Below are 15,240 nucleotides of genomic sequence, written 5' to 3' on the forward strand. Positions count from 1 at the left end.
AAATTGTTCAATATTTTATCAGGCTGACTTGAAAGATTATATGCAACATTTCGCTGCGTGGCAATACTGTGTTTGGATTCTGATGGGCATTTATGCAAAAGAAGTAGTCTAGACACTATTAATACCATTATGCATTATGCATCGAGACACTGTATTAATACCATTTGAATCCCATCTCCAGCTACCGTCTAAGATATTAATTTCCCTCCACAAGTGGAGTGGCAGGGTGTTGTGTTGGACTAGAAACCGGAAGGTTGCAAGAATTTGTTCTTAACTGACTTTCCTAGTTAAATGAAGGTTTAAAAAAATACATTTAAAAAACATTGACCGATTGACAGAGAGCAGTTATCACTTTTGTGATAATGAATTAGCTAACTAACTTACTAAGGACGGTGACCTGTCCAGACGAGATGTTACAACAAACTGAATCGTCAATGGAGGTCTTCCTCTTTATATAGCCTGCTACAGCATGCAATACTATTAACTCACAGGGGGGCATAACGTTACTTGTACAATACTATCCCATTTTGGAAACGTTACATGGACAATACTATCCCATTTTGGAAACGTTGCATGGACAATACTATCCCATTTTGGAAACGTTGCATGGACAATAATATCCCATTTTGGAAACGTTGCATGGACAATAATATCCCATTTTGGAAACGTTGCATGTACAATACTATCCCATTTTGGAAAGTTGCATGTACAATACTATCCCATTTTGGAAACGTTGCATGTACAATACTATCCCATTTTGGAAACGTTGCATGTACAATACTATCCCATTTTGGAAACCATAATTTTGCACACCCAATTTTTCAGTGTTTGATTTGTTAAAAAAGTTTGAAATATCCAATAAATGTCGTTCCACTTCATGATTGTGTCCCACTTGTTGTTGATTCTTCACAAAAAAATAGTTTTATATCTTTGTTTGAAGCCTGAAATGTGGCAAAAGGTCGCAAAGTTCAAGGGGGCCGAATAATTTCGCAAGGCACTGTATAAGCATTTCACTGTAACTTTGAACCTGTTCTATTCGGCGCATGTGACAAGTAAAATTTAATTTAAGAAGTAGGATTAGTATTAGGATCTACCTGGCCTTTGCGCAAATGTAGCTCTATAAATGTGCCCATTTGGGGATAGTATTTCTCACTGTCTTAACGCTGCACCACTAATAAGTTGTGGAGCTTCTTAAAGTAATTTTTTCTTCACCTCAAACAGCAAGTAAACAAAGTCTAATCAAAATCAATTGCGTATGACAATAGCTCCGTAAAAGTATTTTCGTATAATATTTCCAGCTCTTGACCTTTCGATAACGACTCAGCATAAAAGGGAAAAATGTAATGATCTGATCCAGTGGAAATGTGATAAAATGCCTGATTACTTCTTATAGCCGACAGCTGTGTCTGTCCAGAACTCACTGTTACTTTTGGATTTGTATAATTTCCATTTAGATTTAGATAGAATGTAGATTAATCACAGACAATAATATTGAGATACTATTATAAATTAAATTAAACTTCCACGAAAATATGAATATGAAAATCATAACTGGCACCAGATTTGTAGTAATGTTCAGATAAATTGGCACTCCAACTGGAAAAGTTTGCCGGCTGCTGGTGTCTATTACTCGTCTATCTGTAGTCTACTACTGAAAACTTCAGGAGCAGAACGGCAGAATTTACAAAGTCCAGCAGTGGAGTGGGGGGGGTTCCTCAGGCCATTCCACCACTGTTTTGGTAGGAAGATGATGGGGTTGGAGAAATATAACTACTTTAAAAACTGTAAAAAGTGGTGGAATGACAGATGTTATTGTTTGAACTGCAGATTGCTGCGTTGTGTGTGTTTTCTTTTTAAATAGCAACAAAATGGCTGCCCAGAGACTTGGTTTGATATGGATGCAAGGACTGGCCATCCATGATATCAACATTATAGATTTAACCATGTTGAGGCTATACAGTGTTTATTTACATGGTTTCAAAACATAGGAGTAAAAAAATGCTTATGAGGCATGTGCTATATTCTTCACAAATCAATGGCTATAAATAAATCATTTAAAAGTCACAATATGGATGTAGCAATTGCAGATTTCCGCTTTAACACCAAACATCCGTTCAACAACTGCAGAGTTTGTGCCTCTGTTTTTAAGACAGTACTTACTAGTGTTGATCAGGGAACGGTTTCTCAAAACCATCTTATGGCTAAATTCATCGTAGGAACCATTGGATGCCTTAAGATGCGTTTGGGAAACCGGGCCCAGATATCCAGGTTCCTCCTCCTTTTTCGATGTAACAGTCATCTCTCCCTCCTCCTCCTTCACTCCATAAACGGCACCCTCCTCTCCTTTTACTGTAACATCCTCCTCCTCTTTCACTCTGAACGATTATTTTTCTTCTTTCACAGTAACGGCCTCACCCTCTACTTCTTGTTTTACTATGACATCTTCCTCCTCTTTAGAAGGAGAGTAGCTTAGTGACCGCATGGTCGGGGATGTTAGCTGGGCTAATGCTAACCAGCCCGCTAGCTGAATAATAACACCGTAAATATGAAATTCAATCGGATAACTAATTAGACGACAGAAGTGGGTTTAAAACACAGTGGCTAATATACACTAAAGTGTCTAAAAAGCTTTTAAGCGTTCCGTCCACTAGATTATACGTCACACCAACAGCATCGCCTTAAAGTCTCACTAAATTCCCGGACTGCGATCTGCTGACTGGAGTGGTAACGCAGTTGAGTAAAATGTTTATTTTATTTTCAGACAAGTTCAAGTGTTGGACGCCTGAGTTTTTACTCACCAGTGTGGTTAAAGACTTAATAGTAACTTAGTTGTATTGAAGATATGTTTCCCTATAAGCACAAACAGATATGTTTTTGAATTATCACATATGTATTAATTTATTTCGGGATTCTGGGTAATCCACAGCAGATTTATGGAGAATTGCTTTGGGTGAGTTGAAAATTGAATGGTTCTGGGATAGAAATGTATAAAGTTGACATTACATCATAAAATCCACCCTTTACATCGTACATTAGCAATTTCTGTTTTAGTATCTACTGTTGTTGGTTTGGTGTCAAGTAAGCCTCTCTTTATATGTTTCTTGCCAAATCTCAGTTTTCCATGTGGGTTTTATGCTAAAGATCCCTCTTTCAAGTTGGTATCTAACTGGAAAATGCATCTTCTTTAGGAGTGCTATTTTTACCCTGTTGACTACTGATCATTCATCCACACTGTGTGTCTCATCAACGCAGGTAATTTATGAGAAATGTATAAAGTATATGTTTTATAAACTCATGAACATCAGCGAGTTTATTAGCCCAGTTTTGTTAGTTTAGGTGTATTATACTTCTTCGCCTCCACAGTAATCTTTCAGGTTAATTCGATAATTTTTGATACTGAAATGGATGACAGTTTATTCTGATGTTGTGAATATGAGACACATGGAATTAATGTATTTAGGAATTAGTAGGAAATGTTAAATCCACTATACGATCACAACTTTTCAACTGTTTTTTTTGTTAGTATATTATAGGGCAGATTCATTATATATTTATTTTATAAACATACAAATTACAACATCATACAAACATTAATTACATCACACCAGCCCAGACCCAGGAGAACACACCTCCATTACCATTAACTACATCACACCTGCCCAGACCCAGTAGACCACACCCCCATCTCAAGCGCCCGCATCAGCACCATTTTATTTCTCTCCGTCGCCCACTGACTTTCAACTTTTAGATAAAGCATTTTACCATTCTATTGAATTAACAACAGATGATTGGCTGATTTCCAGGTTTTAAGTATAATATTTAAGATGACTGATTAGAAAAGTATCGTCCAACCATCGGGTATCTCACTGCATCCTCATATGCCATGTCTTGAAATATACAGACAGATGGATTAAAAGTAATTTTACATTGTATAACTGTACTTCTGACAGCCAACTTTCTAACTCCTCCCATAATTTTGATATCATAACATTCCCAGAAGGATTATTGAGTCATTGTTAGTTTTACACTGAAGACATGACTCTGCCGTTGTGCTGTAGAATTTATGAATTTTGTCTCTTGTATAATAAGGGACTATCATTTGTCCCAACATCACAGGCCACAGACTTTGATACAGTTAAAGACTTCAAAATGTGTTTTAATGGGGTTTCTCCCTGTGCACCTGCCAATTTAAATCCATTAAATGAGACAAGTTACCAGACAGGACATATTGCTGATGCTCTTCCTATTGATAACCTGAATGACAAATAACTTGTGGTCGTGATGACGGCCTATTCGATGACGTCGTCCATCGGGATTCCCCCAAAAAAGAAGACGCTCTGGATTGATCACTGGAGTCAGATGTGAAGGAGGAGGTTGATCATCAGGAGTCAGATGTGAAGGAGGAGGTTGATCATCAGGAGACAGATGTGAAGGAGGAGGTTGATCATCAGGAGACAGATGTGAAGGAGGGGGTTGATCATCAGGAGACAGATGTGAAGGAGGAGGTTGATCATCAGGAGACAGATGTGAAGGAGGAGGTTGATCATCAGGAGACAGATGTGAAGGAGGAGGTTGATCATCAGGAGACAGATGTGAAGGAGGAGGTTGATCATCAGGAGACAGATGTGAAGGAGGGGGTTGATCATCAGGAGACAGATGTGAAGGAGGAGGTTGATCATCAGGAGACAGATGTGAAGGAGGAGGTTGATCATCAGGAGACAGATGTGAAGGAGGAGGTTGATCATCAGGAGACAGATGTGAAGGAGGAGGTTGATCATCAGGAGTCAGATGTGAAGGAGGAGGTTGATCATCAGTGAACCTCTAGGATTGTGGCTGGACTTGCGTTTCCACTTCCATCTTGGTCATATATTTTGATACATTGAATGTTGATATTTTGAACCGATGTTATATATTTGTACCTCCTGTTTAAAGAAGTGATGTCACTAAGTGCTGCCCCATATATACAGTGCATTCGGAAAGTATTCAGACCCCTTCACTTTTTCTACATTTTGTTACGTAACAGCCTTATTCTAAAATGGATTAAATTATTTTTCCCCTCATCAATCTACACACAATAACCCATAATGACAAAGCAAAAACAGTTTTTTATAAATTATTAATGAAAAAAATTGATTTTCTTTCAAAAACAAGGACATTTCTAAGTGACCCCAAACTTTTGAACGGTAGTGTACCTCTCTCTACATGATGTATTGTTACACCACGTAGGAGCAGTATAGACCTACAGTAGCTAGCTGCTAATTTAGATTTAGTTTGACTGAATGAAACTGCCTTAAGTGTGCTGTAGTATAAAAAATATATATATTCACACCAATCAATCAACACATTCAGGTCTCTGTATGTCTCAGTATAATAGTATTATTTAATTAAATCCATTTAAAAAATAATCTTTGTCTGAAAATATGATGAAAATATGATCCGGCTGCTGACTGCGTTTCCCCTCCAGTCAGCAGCCGGCGAAGTGCGTCTTTCAGGCGACGCTGCCAGCGTGACGTATAATCTGGTGGACGGTTCTTCGGGAAACAGCTCGTCAACCACCTCGGTAGCTTGCTAGCCAACATAGCCGAAAGATTCAAGCTATTTATATGCTTTCGGTCTATATTAGCTGCTGTGTTTTAGACACACTTCTGTCGTATCTACTTGTTAACCTATTTATTGTAATTTTACGTTATTTTGTTTTAGTCAGCTATAGTAGCTGTCTGGTTAAGTTAGCACTAGCCTAGTCGCTAATGATGGATAGCTAACATCCCCGACCATGAGCTCCCTAAACTACTCTCCTCCTGTCAAAGAAGAGGAGATCTGCTGGATAGAGAAAGAAACTCTGGGGCTGAACGTTGTCGTGAAAGAGGAGAAGGAAGAGGAGGATGTTACAGTAAAACGAGAAGTAAAGGGTGAGGCTGTTACAGTGAAAGAAGAAGAGAAAAATGTTTCAGTGAAAGAAGAGGAAGACTCGTTCAGAGTGAAAGAGGATGAGATTGTTACAGTGAAAGAAGGGGTTGGAAGAGAAAGATGATGATGCAGTTTTTGGAGTGAAGAAGGAAGGGCAGATTACTATCACATTGGAAGATAAAGAGGAGGAGATAGGAGATCTGATTAACACCAGTAAGTTCCGCCTTAAATAGTTTTTGTTCACTTTGAATATTCGGAGTTGGCTTGTCAATACCTCTTCAACGGAGGGCCCTAGGATGATGACTGATATGTCTAGAATCAGACGACATAGAGAGCAAGCTACCCCTTGTTTTCTCCCTTCTGTTTCCAAAAAGTGACTTAACATATATATTTGAGAAGGGTCTATCTGCTGACCGCAGACTGGGGGGCACGGCATGTAGTGATTTTTGTGTAGTGGCCCCCAATAGTGCCATGCGAGAGTTGGGTTGGCTACACCAAAGATTATGGATATACTGACAAGATGTCTCTCCACCCTAACAAGGGGAGTCGTTGTCCACAAAGCGGCACTGTTGTCTAGCTCCCACATATCCTTTCTTTGGATTGGTGGATACATCTTATTATTGTAATCTATTGTTTATATTCTATGAGGTTTGTTGACGTCAACCGCCTGTATTCAATGGAGAGAAATGCTAAGCTACTAGCCTCATGGCATGAATATGCACCTGGAGACAACTCCTATAGTGTTTTATTAGAACACACCGTTCTATACAGTCCACCTGGTAGAGGTTCATATCTGACAGAGAGGAACACACCGTTCTACACAGTCCACCTGGTAGAGGTTCATGTCTGACAGATGAAAATCTCTCTTATAAGCTTAGAAAGAGGGGGAGTCTAAAGCTGCAGCAACTAGGATTTTGGCTTCTGGACAATGAAATAATGTTGATATGAAAACTAATAGAACAGGAGAGAAATGACATAGTGGTGGGTCCAATAGAACAGGAGAGAAATTACATAGTGGTGGGTCCAATAGAACAGGAGAGAAATGACATAGTAGTGGGTCTAATATAGCAGGAGAGAAATGACATGGGTTGGCGCCCCAGCCCCCACACCACCCTCTAGTGGGTGGGGTTATATCCTTCCTGTTTGGCCCTGTCCAGGGGTGTCCTCGGATGGGGCCACAGTGTCTCCTGACCCCTCCTGTCTCAGCCTCCAGTATTTATGCTGCAGTAGTTTGTGTCGGGGGGCTAGGGTCAGTTTGTTATATCTGGAGTACTTCTCCTGTCCTATTCGGTGTCCTGTGTGAATTTAAGTGTGCTCTCTCGAATTCTCTCTTTCTTTCTCTCTCTCGTAGGACCTGAGCCCTAGGACCATGCCTCAGGATTACCTGACATGATGACTCCTTGCTGTCCCCAGTCCACCTGGCTGTGCTGCTGCTCCAGTTTCAACTGTTCTGCCTTATTATCATTCGACCATGCTGGTCCTTTATGAACATTTGAACATATTGGCCATGTTCTGTTATAATCTCCACCCGGCACAGCCAGAAGAGGACTGGACACCCCACATAGCCTGGTTCCTCTCTAGGTTTCTTCCTAGGTTTTGGCCTTTCAAGGGAGTTTTTCCTAGCCACCGTGCTTCTACACCTGCATTGCTTGCTGTTTGGGGTTTTAGGCTGGGTTTCTGTACAGCACTTTGAGATATCAGCTGATGTACGAAGGGCTCTATAATTAAATAAATTTGATTTGATTTGGCGGGTCCAACAGGTAAATAAATTGAAATAAATTTGCCCAAATGATCTAATTACCCCAAAGAAAGGATTGCCAAATAATTTCCCAATATGAATGAGACCCCCTTCACCAGTAGGCTAGGCCTCACTCCAACGGAATGAGAAATGTTTTAAGGTTATACCAAGGATCATTTTGCTATTTAATTTTGAATTGTAAGACGCCTTGAAGTATCAACAAAAAAATATTTCAAAATTATTTTGTCAAAAAATGATTTGTCCATACTGCTGTAACACCATGGAGAACGTTCACAACATGGAACAACAGTAACCATAGTAACACATTGGAGAATGTTCACAACATGGAACAACAGTAACCATAGTAACATTGTTTCCCCCCCAAAATTAAAGGAAGTCTGTTCTGAGGTGTCGGTCCTGTATCTGAGAGATATAATAACAAATTTATATGTGTATATATACAGTGGGGCAAAAAAATATTTAGTCAGCCACCAATTGTGCAAGTTCTCACACTTAAAAAGATGAGAGGCCTGTAATTTTCTATGACAGACAAAATGAGAAAAATAAATTCCAGAAAATCACATTTTAGAATTTTTTATGAATTTATTTGCAAATTATGGTTGAAAATAAGTATTTGGTCAATTTCAAAAATGTATCTCAATACTTTGTTATATACCCTTTGTACATAGTAAACGGTCTGAATACTTATGTAGATTTTTCAGTTTATTTTAATAAATTAGCAAAAAAATCTAAAAACACGTTTTTGGTTTGTCATTATAGTGTCACTATGTGTGTAGATTGATGAATATTATTATTATTTTTTAATCCATTTTAGAATAAGGCTGCCATGGTAACGTAACAAAATGTTGAAAAAGTGAAGGGGTTTGAATACTTTCCGAATGCACTGTGTTGTTACATCATGTAGGAGCAGTATAGACCTAGTCTGTTCATTATTTACATCTACATGACGTATTGTTACACCATGTAGGAGCAGTATAGACCTAGTCTGTTCATTATATACATCTACATGATGTATTGTTACACCATGTAGCAGCAGTATGGAGGTACAGTGGGGGACAAAATTGTTGACACCCTTGATAAAGATGAGATAAACGACTATAAGATAAGGAATTCAAATACTGAGCTATATTGTATGTAACAACTAAAGGGAAATTATATTATTTGATACTAATACAATTGCTCAGAGAAAGAGATTTAGTTTAACATGTAATTCTCAAAAGGTAGGGGTCTGAATTATTGCCACCCATGTTTTCAATACTCTAGCACCCTCCCCTTGGGAGGATAACAACACTGAAATGTTTTATGAGATTAGAGAACACATTGGGTGGGATCTTAGACCATTCCTCCATACAGAAGCTCTCCAGGTCCTTGATGTATTTTGTCTGTGCTTATGGACTGCCCCGTTCAATTCAAACCACAGGTTTTCAATGGAGTTGAAGTCCGAAGACTGAGATAGCCGTTGAAAATGTTGATTTCGTGCCCAATTAACCATTTCTTTGTGGATGTTGTGTCTTGCTGGAAGATCCACTTATGGCCAAGTTTCAGCCTCCTAGCAGAGAGGTAACCAGGTTTTGGGCTAAAATATCCAGGTAGTGGGTAAAGTTTATTTATTTATTTTATACATTTTTGCTCATCTTTATCAAAGGTATCAATAACTAGGGGCTTATTTTGATATCTAGTTATTTGACTGAATAAGAAATACAGATGTGGAGGAGATGTAGAGTTTGTTTTAAATTCTCATAAAAAATCTGAACTAATCACACAACACGTGTTGATATAATATTCTTATTAAATGGAGAGGGAAAAAAACGTTTCCCAAAACTGCTTAAGAAGAAAGAAGAAAAAAACTGCGTTACCTCCCTCCAGACAGCAGAAGGCGATATGTGTCTTTCAGGCGATGTTTCTACAGTGACGTATAATCTAGTGGACGGAACGCTTCTTCAACAACTGCAGCCACCTCGGTAGCTCGCCAAATAACGAAGTCGTAACATTCAAGTTCTTTAGACAATTTCGTGGTTTATTTGCCACTATGATTTAAACATACTTATGTGGAAACAACTTGCTACACCATTTAATTTAATATTTCCATTGTAAGGCAACTAGCTGGCTGGTTAAATTAGCACTAGTCTGGTAACTAATGCTAGCTAGCTAACATCTCCGACCATGAGGTCACTAAGCTACTCTCCTGATAAAGAAGAGGGGGTCTGCTGGACGGAGAAAGAAACTATCGTCAAAGAGGAAGAGGAGGCTGTTACAATACAAAAACAAGTAGATGGTGTGGCTGTTACCGTGAAAGAAGAAGAGAAAGGCGTTACAGTGAAAGAAGAGGAAGACATGTTCAGAGTGAAAGAGGAGGATGTTACAGTAAAAGACGAGGAGGAAGAGAAAGACGCGTTCAGAGTGAAAGAGGAGGAGGAAGATGCCGTTTTGGGAGTGGAGGATGAAGAGGGGGAGATTACTGTCACATTGGAGGAGGACGAAGAAGAGAAGACTGGAGAACTGATTAACACCAGTAAATACAGTGAGTACTATCATAACAGGGGCATTGATATGATTAACACCAGTAAATACAGTGAGTAGTATCTTATAAAACAGGGGCACAAACTCTGCAGTTGTTGAACTGTGTGATTTTACATTCTACACTTGAATATGTTTTTGTACTGTCTGAATTGTTCACGACGTCCTCCAGTGATTTTAACTTTTCCTGTTGAAAAGTGATATATAAATACAGTAAAGTATAAACACATTAAAGGGAAACAAATAAATGTTTTGTGCAAAATAGTGTTTTTTTTAGACAACTGGAAACTAGAAGGAGTGAGTGATGTCTTAGTAAGGCCTTCAAGTAGTTGGCATGATGGGAAATCGTGATGTCATCCAAAAGGTGACTGATCTTCATGTGAATATTCATTTTTTTTTTATCCTTCCCTTTCTGTCAAGTTGGTTGTTGATCATGGCTAGAAAGCCATTTTCAAGTCTTGCTATAGACTTTCAAGACAAGTTAAGTCCAATCTGTAACTAGGCTACTCAGGAACATTCCTTGTCATCTTGATAAGCTCCTCCAGTGTAGATTTGGCCTTGTGGTTTAGGTTGTTTTCCTTTTCCTACAGTTTTTTGTATTCAGATCTCTGAAATGCACTCTACCTACGTAGCATTTAGTGTCTCCTTAAATTACGCTGGGAAAACAGTTTTCATGGGCACAGAAATCCTGAATAATTTCAGATTTCGCACTACTCAATGGTTCTAACCGAGAGTCACCTTAACTTTATTGACAACACCCAAATGGATACTGTCATTAACGTAGTTCTATAATAGTATGTCTATGTTAGGTGACGTTATGGGTCCTACAGTAGGTCTATGTTGTTAGGTGTAGTTATGGGTCCTACAGTAGGTCTCTTATTGTTAGGTGTAGTTATGGGTCCTACAGTAGGTCTCTTATTGTTAGGTGAAGTTATGGGTCCTACAGTAGGTCTATGTTGTTGTTAGGTGAAGTTATGGGTCCTACAGTAGGTCTATGGCAGGTATTCCCAAACTGGAGTATGCCGTCAGGGGTACGCCAAGTAATAATGTGATTCACATTTTTTTGAATGTACAAATAATACATTTTCTTCACAATTTCAAACAGTCAATTTATATTTTTGAACGGGGCTTTACATTTGGGTGAGGTTTGTTTCTCACCGAGTAGCCTCGTTTCATTGCCAAAAATGCAATTAAACCATCTAGTGTTCAGTGAAATAGCAACACCATGTCAAATACAGGTAGCTTAGTCAAATAATTAACTTCCAATCACATTAACCGTTACTCTCTCGCGGGAATTCCACAAATGTATGTAGCCAAACTTAGCTGCTGCTCATGTTGGTATCTGTACTGATGGTGCAGGGAGACATAGTAGAGTGGTAACGCGCATCAAGCAGTTGCTCCCGACGCCACTTGGGTTCACTGCAACATCTACTAACCGGCTCTTGGGTACACTGCAGCATCTACCGACAGGCTCTTGGGTACACTTCAGCATCTACTGACAGGCTCTTGGGTACACTGCAGCATCTACCGACAGGCTCTTGGGTACACTGCAGCATCTACCGACAGGCTCTTGCTGCCAAGGGAATGACTGACATCTTGGAAAATGTTTTGGACACTATAGTGATAATGGTTAACTTTGTTAAAGCAAGGCCCCTGAACTCTCGCGTATTTTCTGCACTGTGCAATGTTATGGGCAGCAACCATGTAACGCTTTTACAACATACAGAAGTGCGCTGGTTATCAAGGGGCAAAGTATTGACACGTTTTTTTTTTAATTGATAGCTTAACATTTTTACTGGCCTAACTGGGTGATGTTTTTTCTCGCCTGAATGATCTGAATCTAGGATTACAGGGACTCTCCGCAACTATGTTCAATGTGCGGGACAAAATTGAGGCTATGATTTAAGAAGTAGGTGCTGTTCTCTTGTCTGCATTACCAAGGACAACACACAGGTCTTTCCATCATTGTATGATTTTTTTTGTGTGCAAATGAATTCAAGCTTACGGACTATGTCAAATGTGATATAGCGAAGCACCTGAGTTGGGTGCGCAATTACGCAGGTACTTTCCCGAAATGGATGACACACAACTGGATTCGTTATCCCTTTCATGCCCTGCCTCCAGTCCACTTACCGATATCTTAACAAGAGAACCTCATCGAAATTGCAACAAGTGGTTCTGTGAAAATATTATTTAATCAGTAGGATTGGGCTGCACTCAGAGTATCCTGCCTTGGCAACCTATGTGAGAGTGGATTCTCGGCCCTCACTAGCATGAAACTAAATACAGGCACAGACTGTGTGTGGAAAATGATTTAAGACTGAGACTCTCCAATACAACCCAACATTGCAGAGTTATGTGCATCCTTTCAAGCACACCCTTCTCATTAACCTGTGGTGAGTTATTCACAATTTTCAATGAACAAAGAAGGTTTTATTTTAAGATGGTTAAATAAAGAGCAAAATGATTGATTTATATTATTATTTGTGCCCTGGTCCTCTGTCAACTGTCAAATAATTGATGAAAATTGTTGTACAACTTCATGGGTACGCTCTGGGCATCACCATTTACATTAAATAAACAATTGATTTCTGCTGTTGTGGGCCTTTAACCATCTGTCTGACTTTGTCATTCACACAGGAGAGAGACGTGACTATCGTGGATCATCTGGGGAGCCTCAACAACATCATGATGCTGACGAGGCAGAGAAGACTCTCTCCAGATCAGAACTCCTCAAGAAACACCAGCAGAGACCCACAGGGAAGAAATCTATCTACTGCTCTGACTGTGGGAAACATTGCAAATCTTCATCAAAACTTAAAATACACCAGCGAGTACACACAGGAGAGAAGCCTTATAGTTGTGATCAGTGTGGCAAGAGTTTTACGAAGTCAAACAACCTGGTATCACACCAGAGAACACACACAGGAGAGCAGCCATATAGCTGTAAGCAATGTGGGAGGAGTTTTTCTCAGTCAAACAGCCTGGATAGACACCAAAGAACACACACAGGAGAGAAGCCTTATAGCTGTGATCAGTGTGGGAAGAGTTTTACTCAGTCAAGCAACCTGGTATCACACCAGAGAACACACACAGGAGAGCAGTCATATAGCTGAGAGCAATGTGACAAGAGATACTCTCATTCAAGTGGTCTGATTAAATATCAGAAAATACGTGCAGGAGATCCACAGTGTAGAATGATCTCCAACACCAGACCTGGGTAGTAGAACACAGTGTGGAATGATCTCCAACACCAGACCTGGGTAGTAGAACCCAGAGTGTGGAATGATCTCCAACACCAGACCTGGGTAGTAGAACCCAGAGTGTGGAATGATCTCCAACACCAGACCTGGGTAGTAGAACACAGAGTGTAGAATGACCAACACCAGGCCTATATACATCAAATCACATTTTATTTGTCACACACTTGTTTAGTTAGCAATGTTATTGCGGGTGTAGCAAAATGCTTGTGTTTCTAGCTCCAACAGTCCAGTAATATCTAACAAGTAATATCTAACAATACACACAATCTAAAGAAATGGAATTAAGAATATATAAATATTTGGACGAGTGATGTCAGAGCGGCATAGACTAAGATGCAATAGTATAGGGTAGAATACAGTATATACATATGAGATGAGTAATGCATAGATTAGATACAGTAGAATAGGATAGAATACAGTATATACATATGAGATGAGTAATACAGACTAAGATACAGTAGAATAGGATAGAATACAGTATATTCATATAAGATGAGTAATACATAGACTAAGATACAGTAGAATAGGATAGAATGCAGTATATTCATGTGAGATGAGTAATGCCATATGTGTAAACCTTTATTAAAGTGTTCCATTCCTTAAAGTGGCCAATGATTTCAAGTCTGTGTATGTAGGCACCAATATCAGTGGACAATTTGCACTAATGTAAATTAACATCGATGATGGAACATATTCCCTTTTGCTGACGTGATGAACCACTAAGGGGACATAAATATTTACCATCTAAAGCATGTGTGACCTTTCACCTCTCTGGCTGTAGAAGTGTTCTTCCTAACCAGGAGAGGAAGGTTGATGGATGGAAGGATGAATGGATCAGTCAGTCAATAAAGTGTAGAGCTACTGTCTATGCTGTCTGACAAAATCACTATTTTAGTAGTTCATTAAAGTGAATTAGGCTTTATGACTGATGAATACCACCTATCAATCACTTAGATCATGTATTTTCAGGTAGAGATACATCCTTGGGACATCCTTAGCCCTATGAAGTTGACATTGAAAATCGTTAGGTAGGGGTTGGGGTTTAGGGTAGGGATGCCCTAACGACCCCGGATAGCATTGACCATTGTGCATTCTTCGGTCTCTTTTACATAGCAGGTGTAAAATAAACAGACAAGACAAGTAGACACGCAGTGCATTATGGTCATTGTAGTTTTAAGAATAGCATCTAATTATGCCAATCTCTATGTGGGGTTGTTAGAGAAGAATGTGATTGTCAGCCCTAACAATCCATTCTAGCACCTCATCAGGTTCTGTGAAAGGCTTCATTGATGACGTGTTCCTTCTATTCCAGGGGACAGCAGAGGAACTTCATCGATTCCACTCCATCATCAATACAAGCAGTGAACATCTGAAATTCACCCTCACCTTTGATGCACATGAAACAAGTTATCTGGACATTTTGATTAAGAGGGAGGGGTGTGGCTTTAGCACAGACCTATACAGGAAGCCGACTGACAGGAATTCCCTGTTACGCCGAGACAGCTTCCACCCTACACCCCTAAAAAAGAGCCTCCCCATCACCCAATACAGTCGCATACACAAGATGTGTAGGACACAGAGTGACTATGACAAACAAGCCGACTGTCTGAATGACAGCAGGGTTACCCAGAGGAACGGCTGGATGAGTGTTTCAGACAGCGGGGTTACCCAGAGGAATGGCTGGATGAGTGTTTCAGACAGCGGTGTTACCCAGAGGAATTGCTGGATGAGTGTTTCAGACAGCAGGGTTACCCAGAGGAATGTCTGGATGAGTGTTTCAGACAGCAGGGTTAC

At 39.6% G+C, this 15,240-nt stretch overlaps 1 protein-coding gene and 1 pseudogene across 1 annotated transcript; one reads left to right on the forward strand and one right to left on the reverse strand.

Annotated features, from left to right (window-relative positions):
- The window catches only part of LOC135520267 (zinc finger protein 239-like), a 467,619-nt pseudogene that overhangs the window by 192,161 nt on the left and 260,218 nt on the right, over window positions 1-15,240 (reverse strand).
- On the forward strand, window positions 9,598-14,052 carry LOC135521819 (zinc finger and SCAN domain-containing protein 2-like). The gene is made up of 2 exons (XM_064947570.1): window positions 9,598-10,187; window positions 12,824-14,052. Exons 1-2 carry the CDS (start codon window positions 9,830-9,832, stop codon window positions 13,297-13,299), a joined length of 834 nt encoding a protein of 277 aa, XP_064803642.1. The 5' UTR covers window positions 9,598-9,829; the 3' UTR covers window positions 13,300-14,052.

Source organism: Oncorhynchus masou, chromosome 4 (genome assembly GCF_036934945.1).
Source record: "Oncorhynchus masou masou isolate Uvic2021 chromosome 4, UVic_Omas_1.1, whole genome shotgun sequence".
Classification (NCBI taxonomy): domain Eukaryota; kingdom Metazoa; phylum Chordata; class Actinopteri; order Salmoniformes; family Salmonidae; genus Oncorhynchus; species Oncorhynchus masou.

Coding starts and splice junctions, on each gene's coding strand:
- LOC135521819 (XM_064947570.1), top strand. CDS start 9,830: ATGAGGTCACTAAGCTACTCTCCTGATAAAGAAGAGGGGGTCTGCTGG. Junction 10,188..12,823: donor GATTAACACCAGTAAATACA/GTGAGTACTATC, acceptor TCATTCACACAG/GAGAGAGACGTGACTATCGT.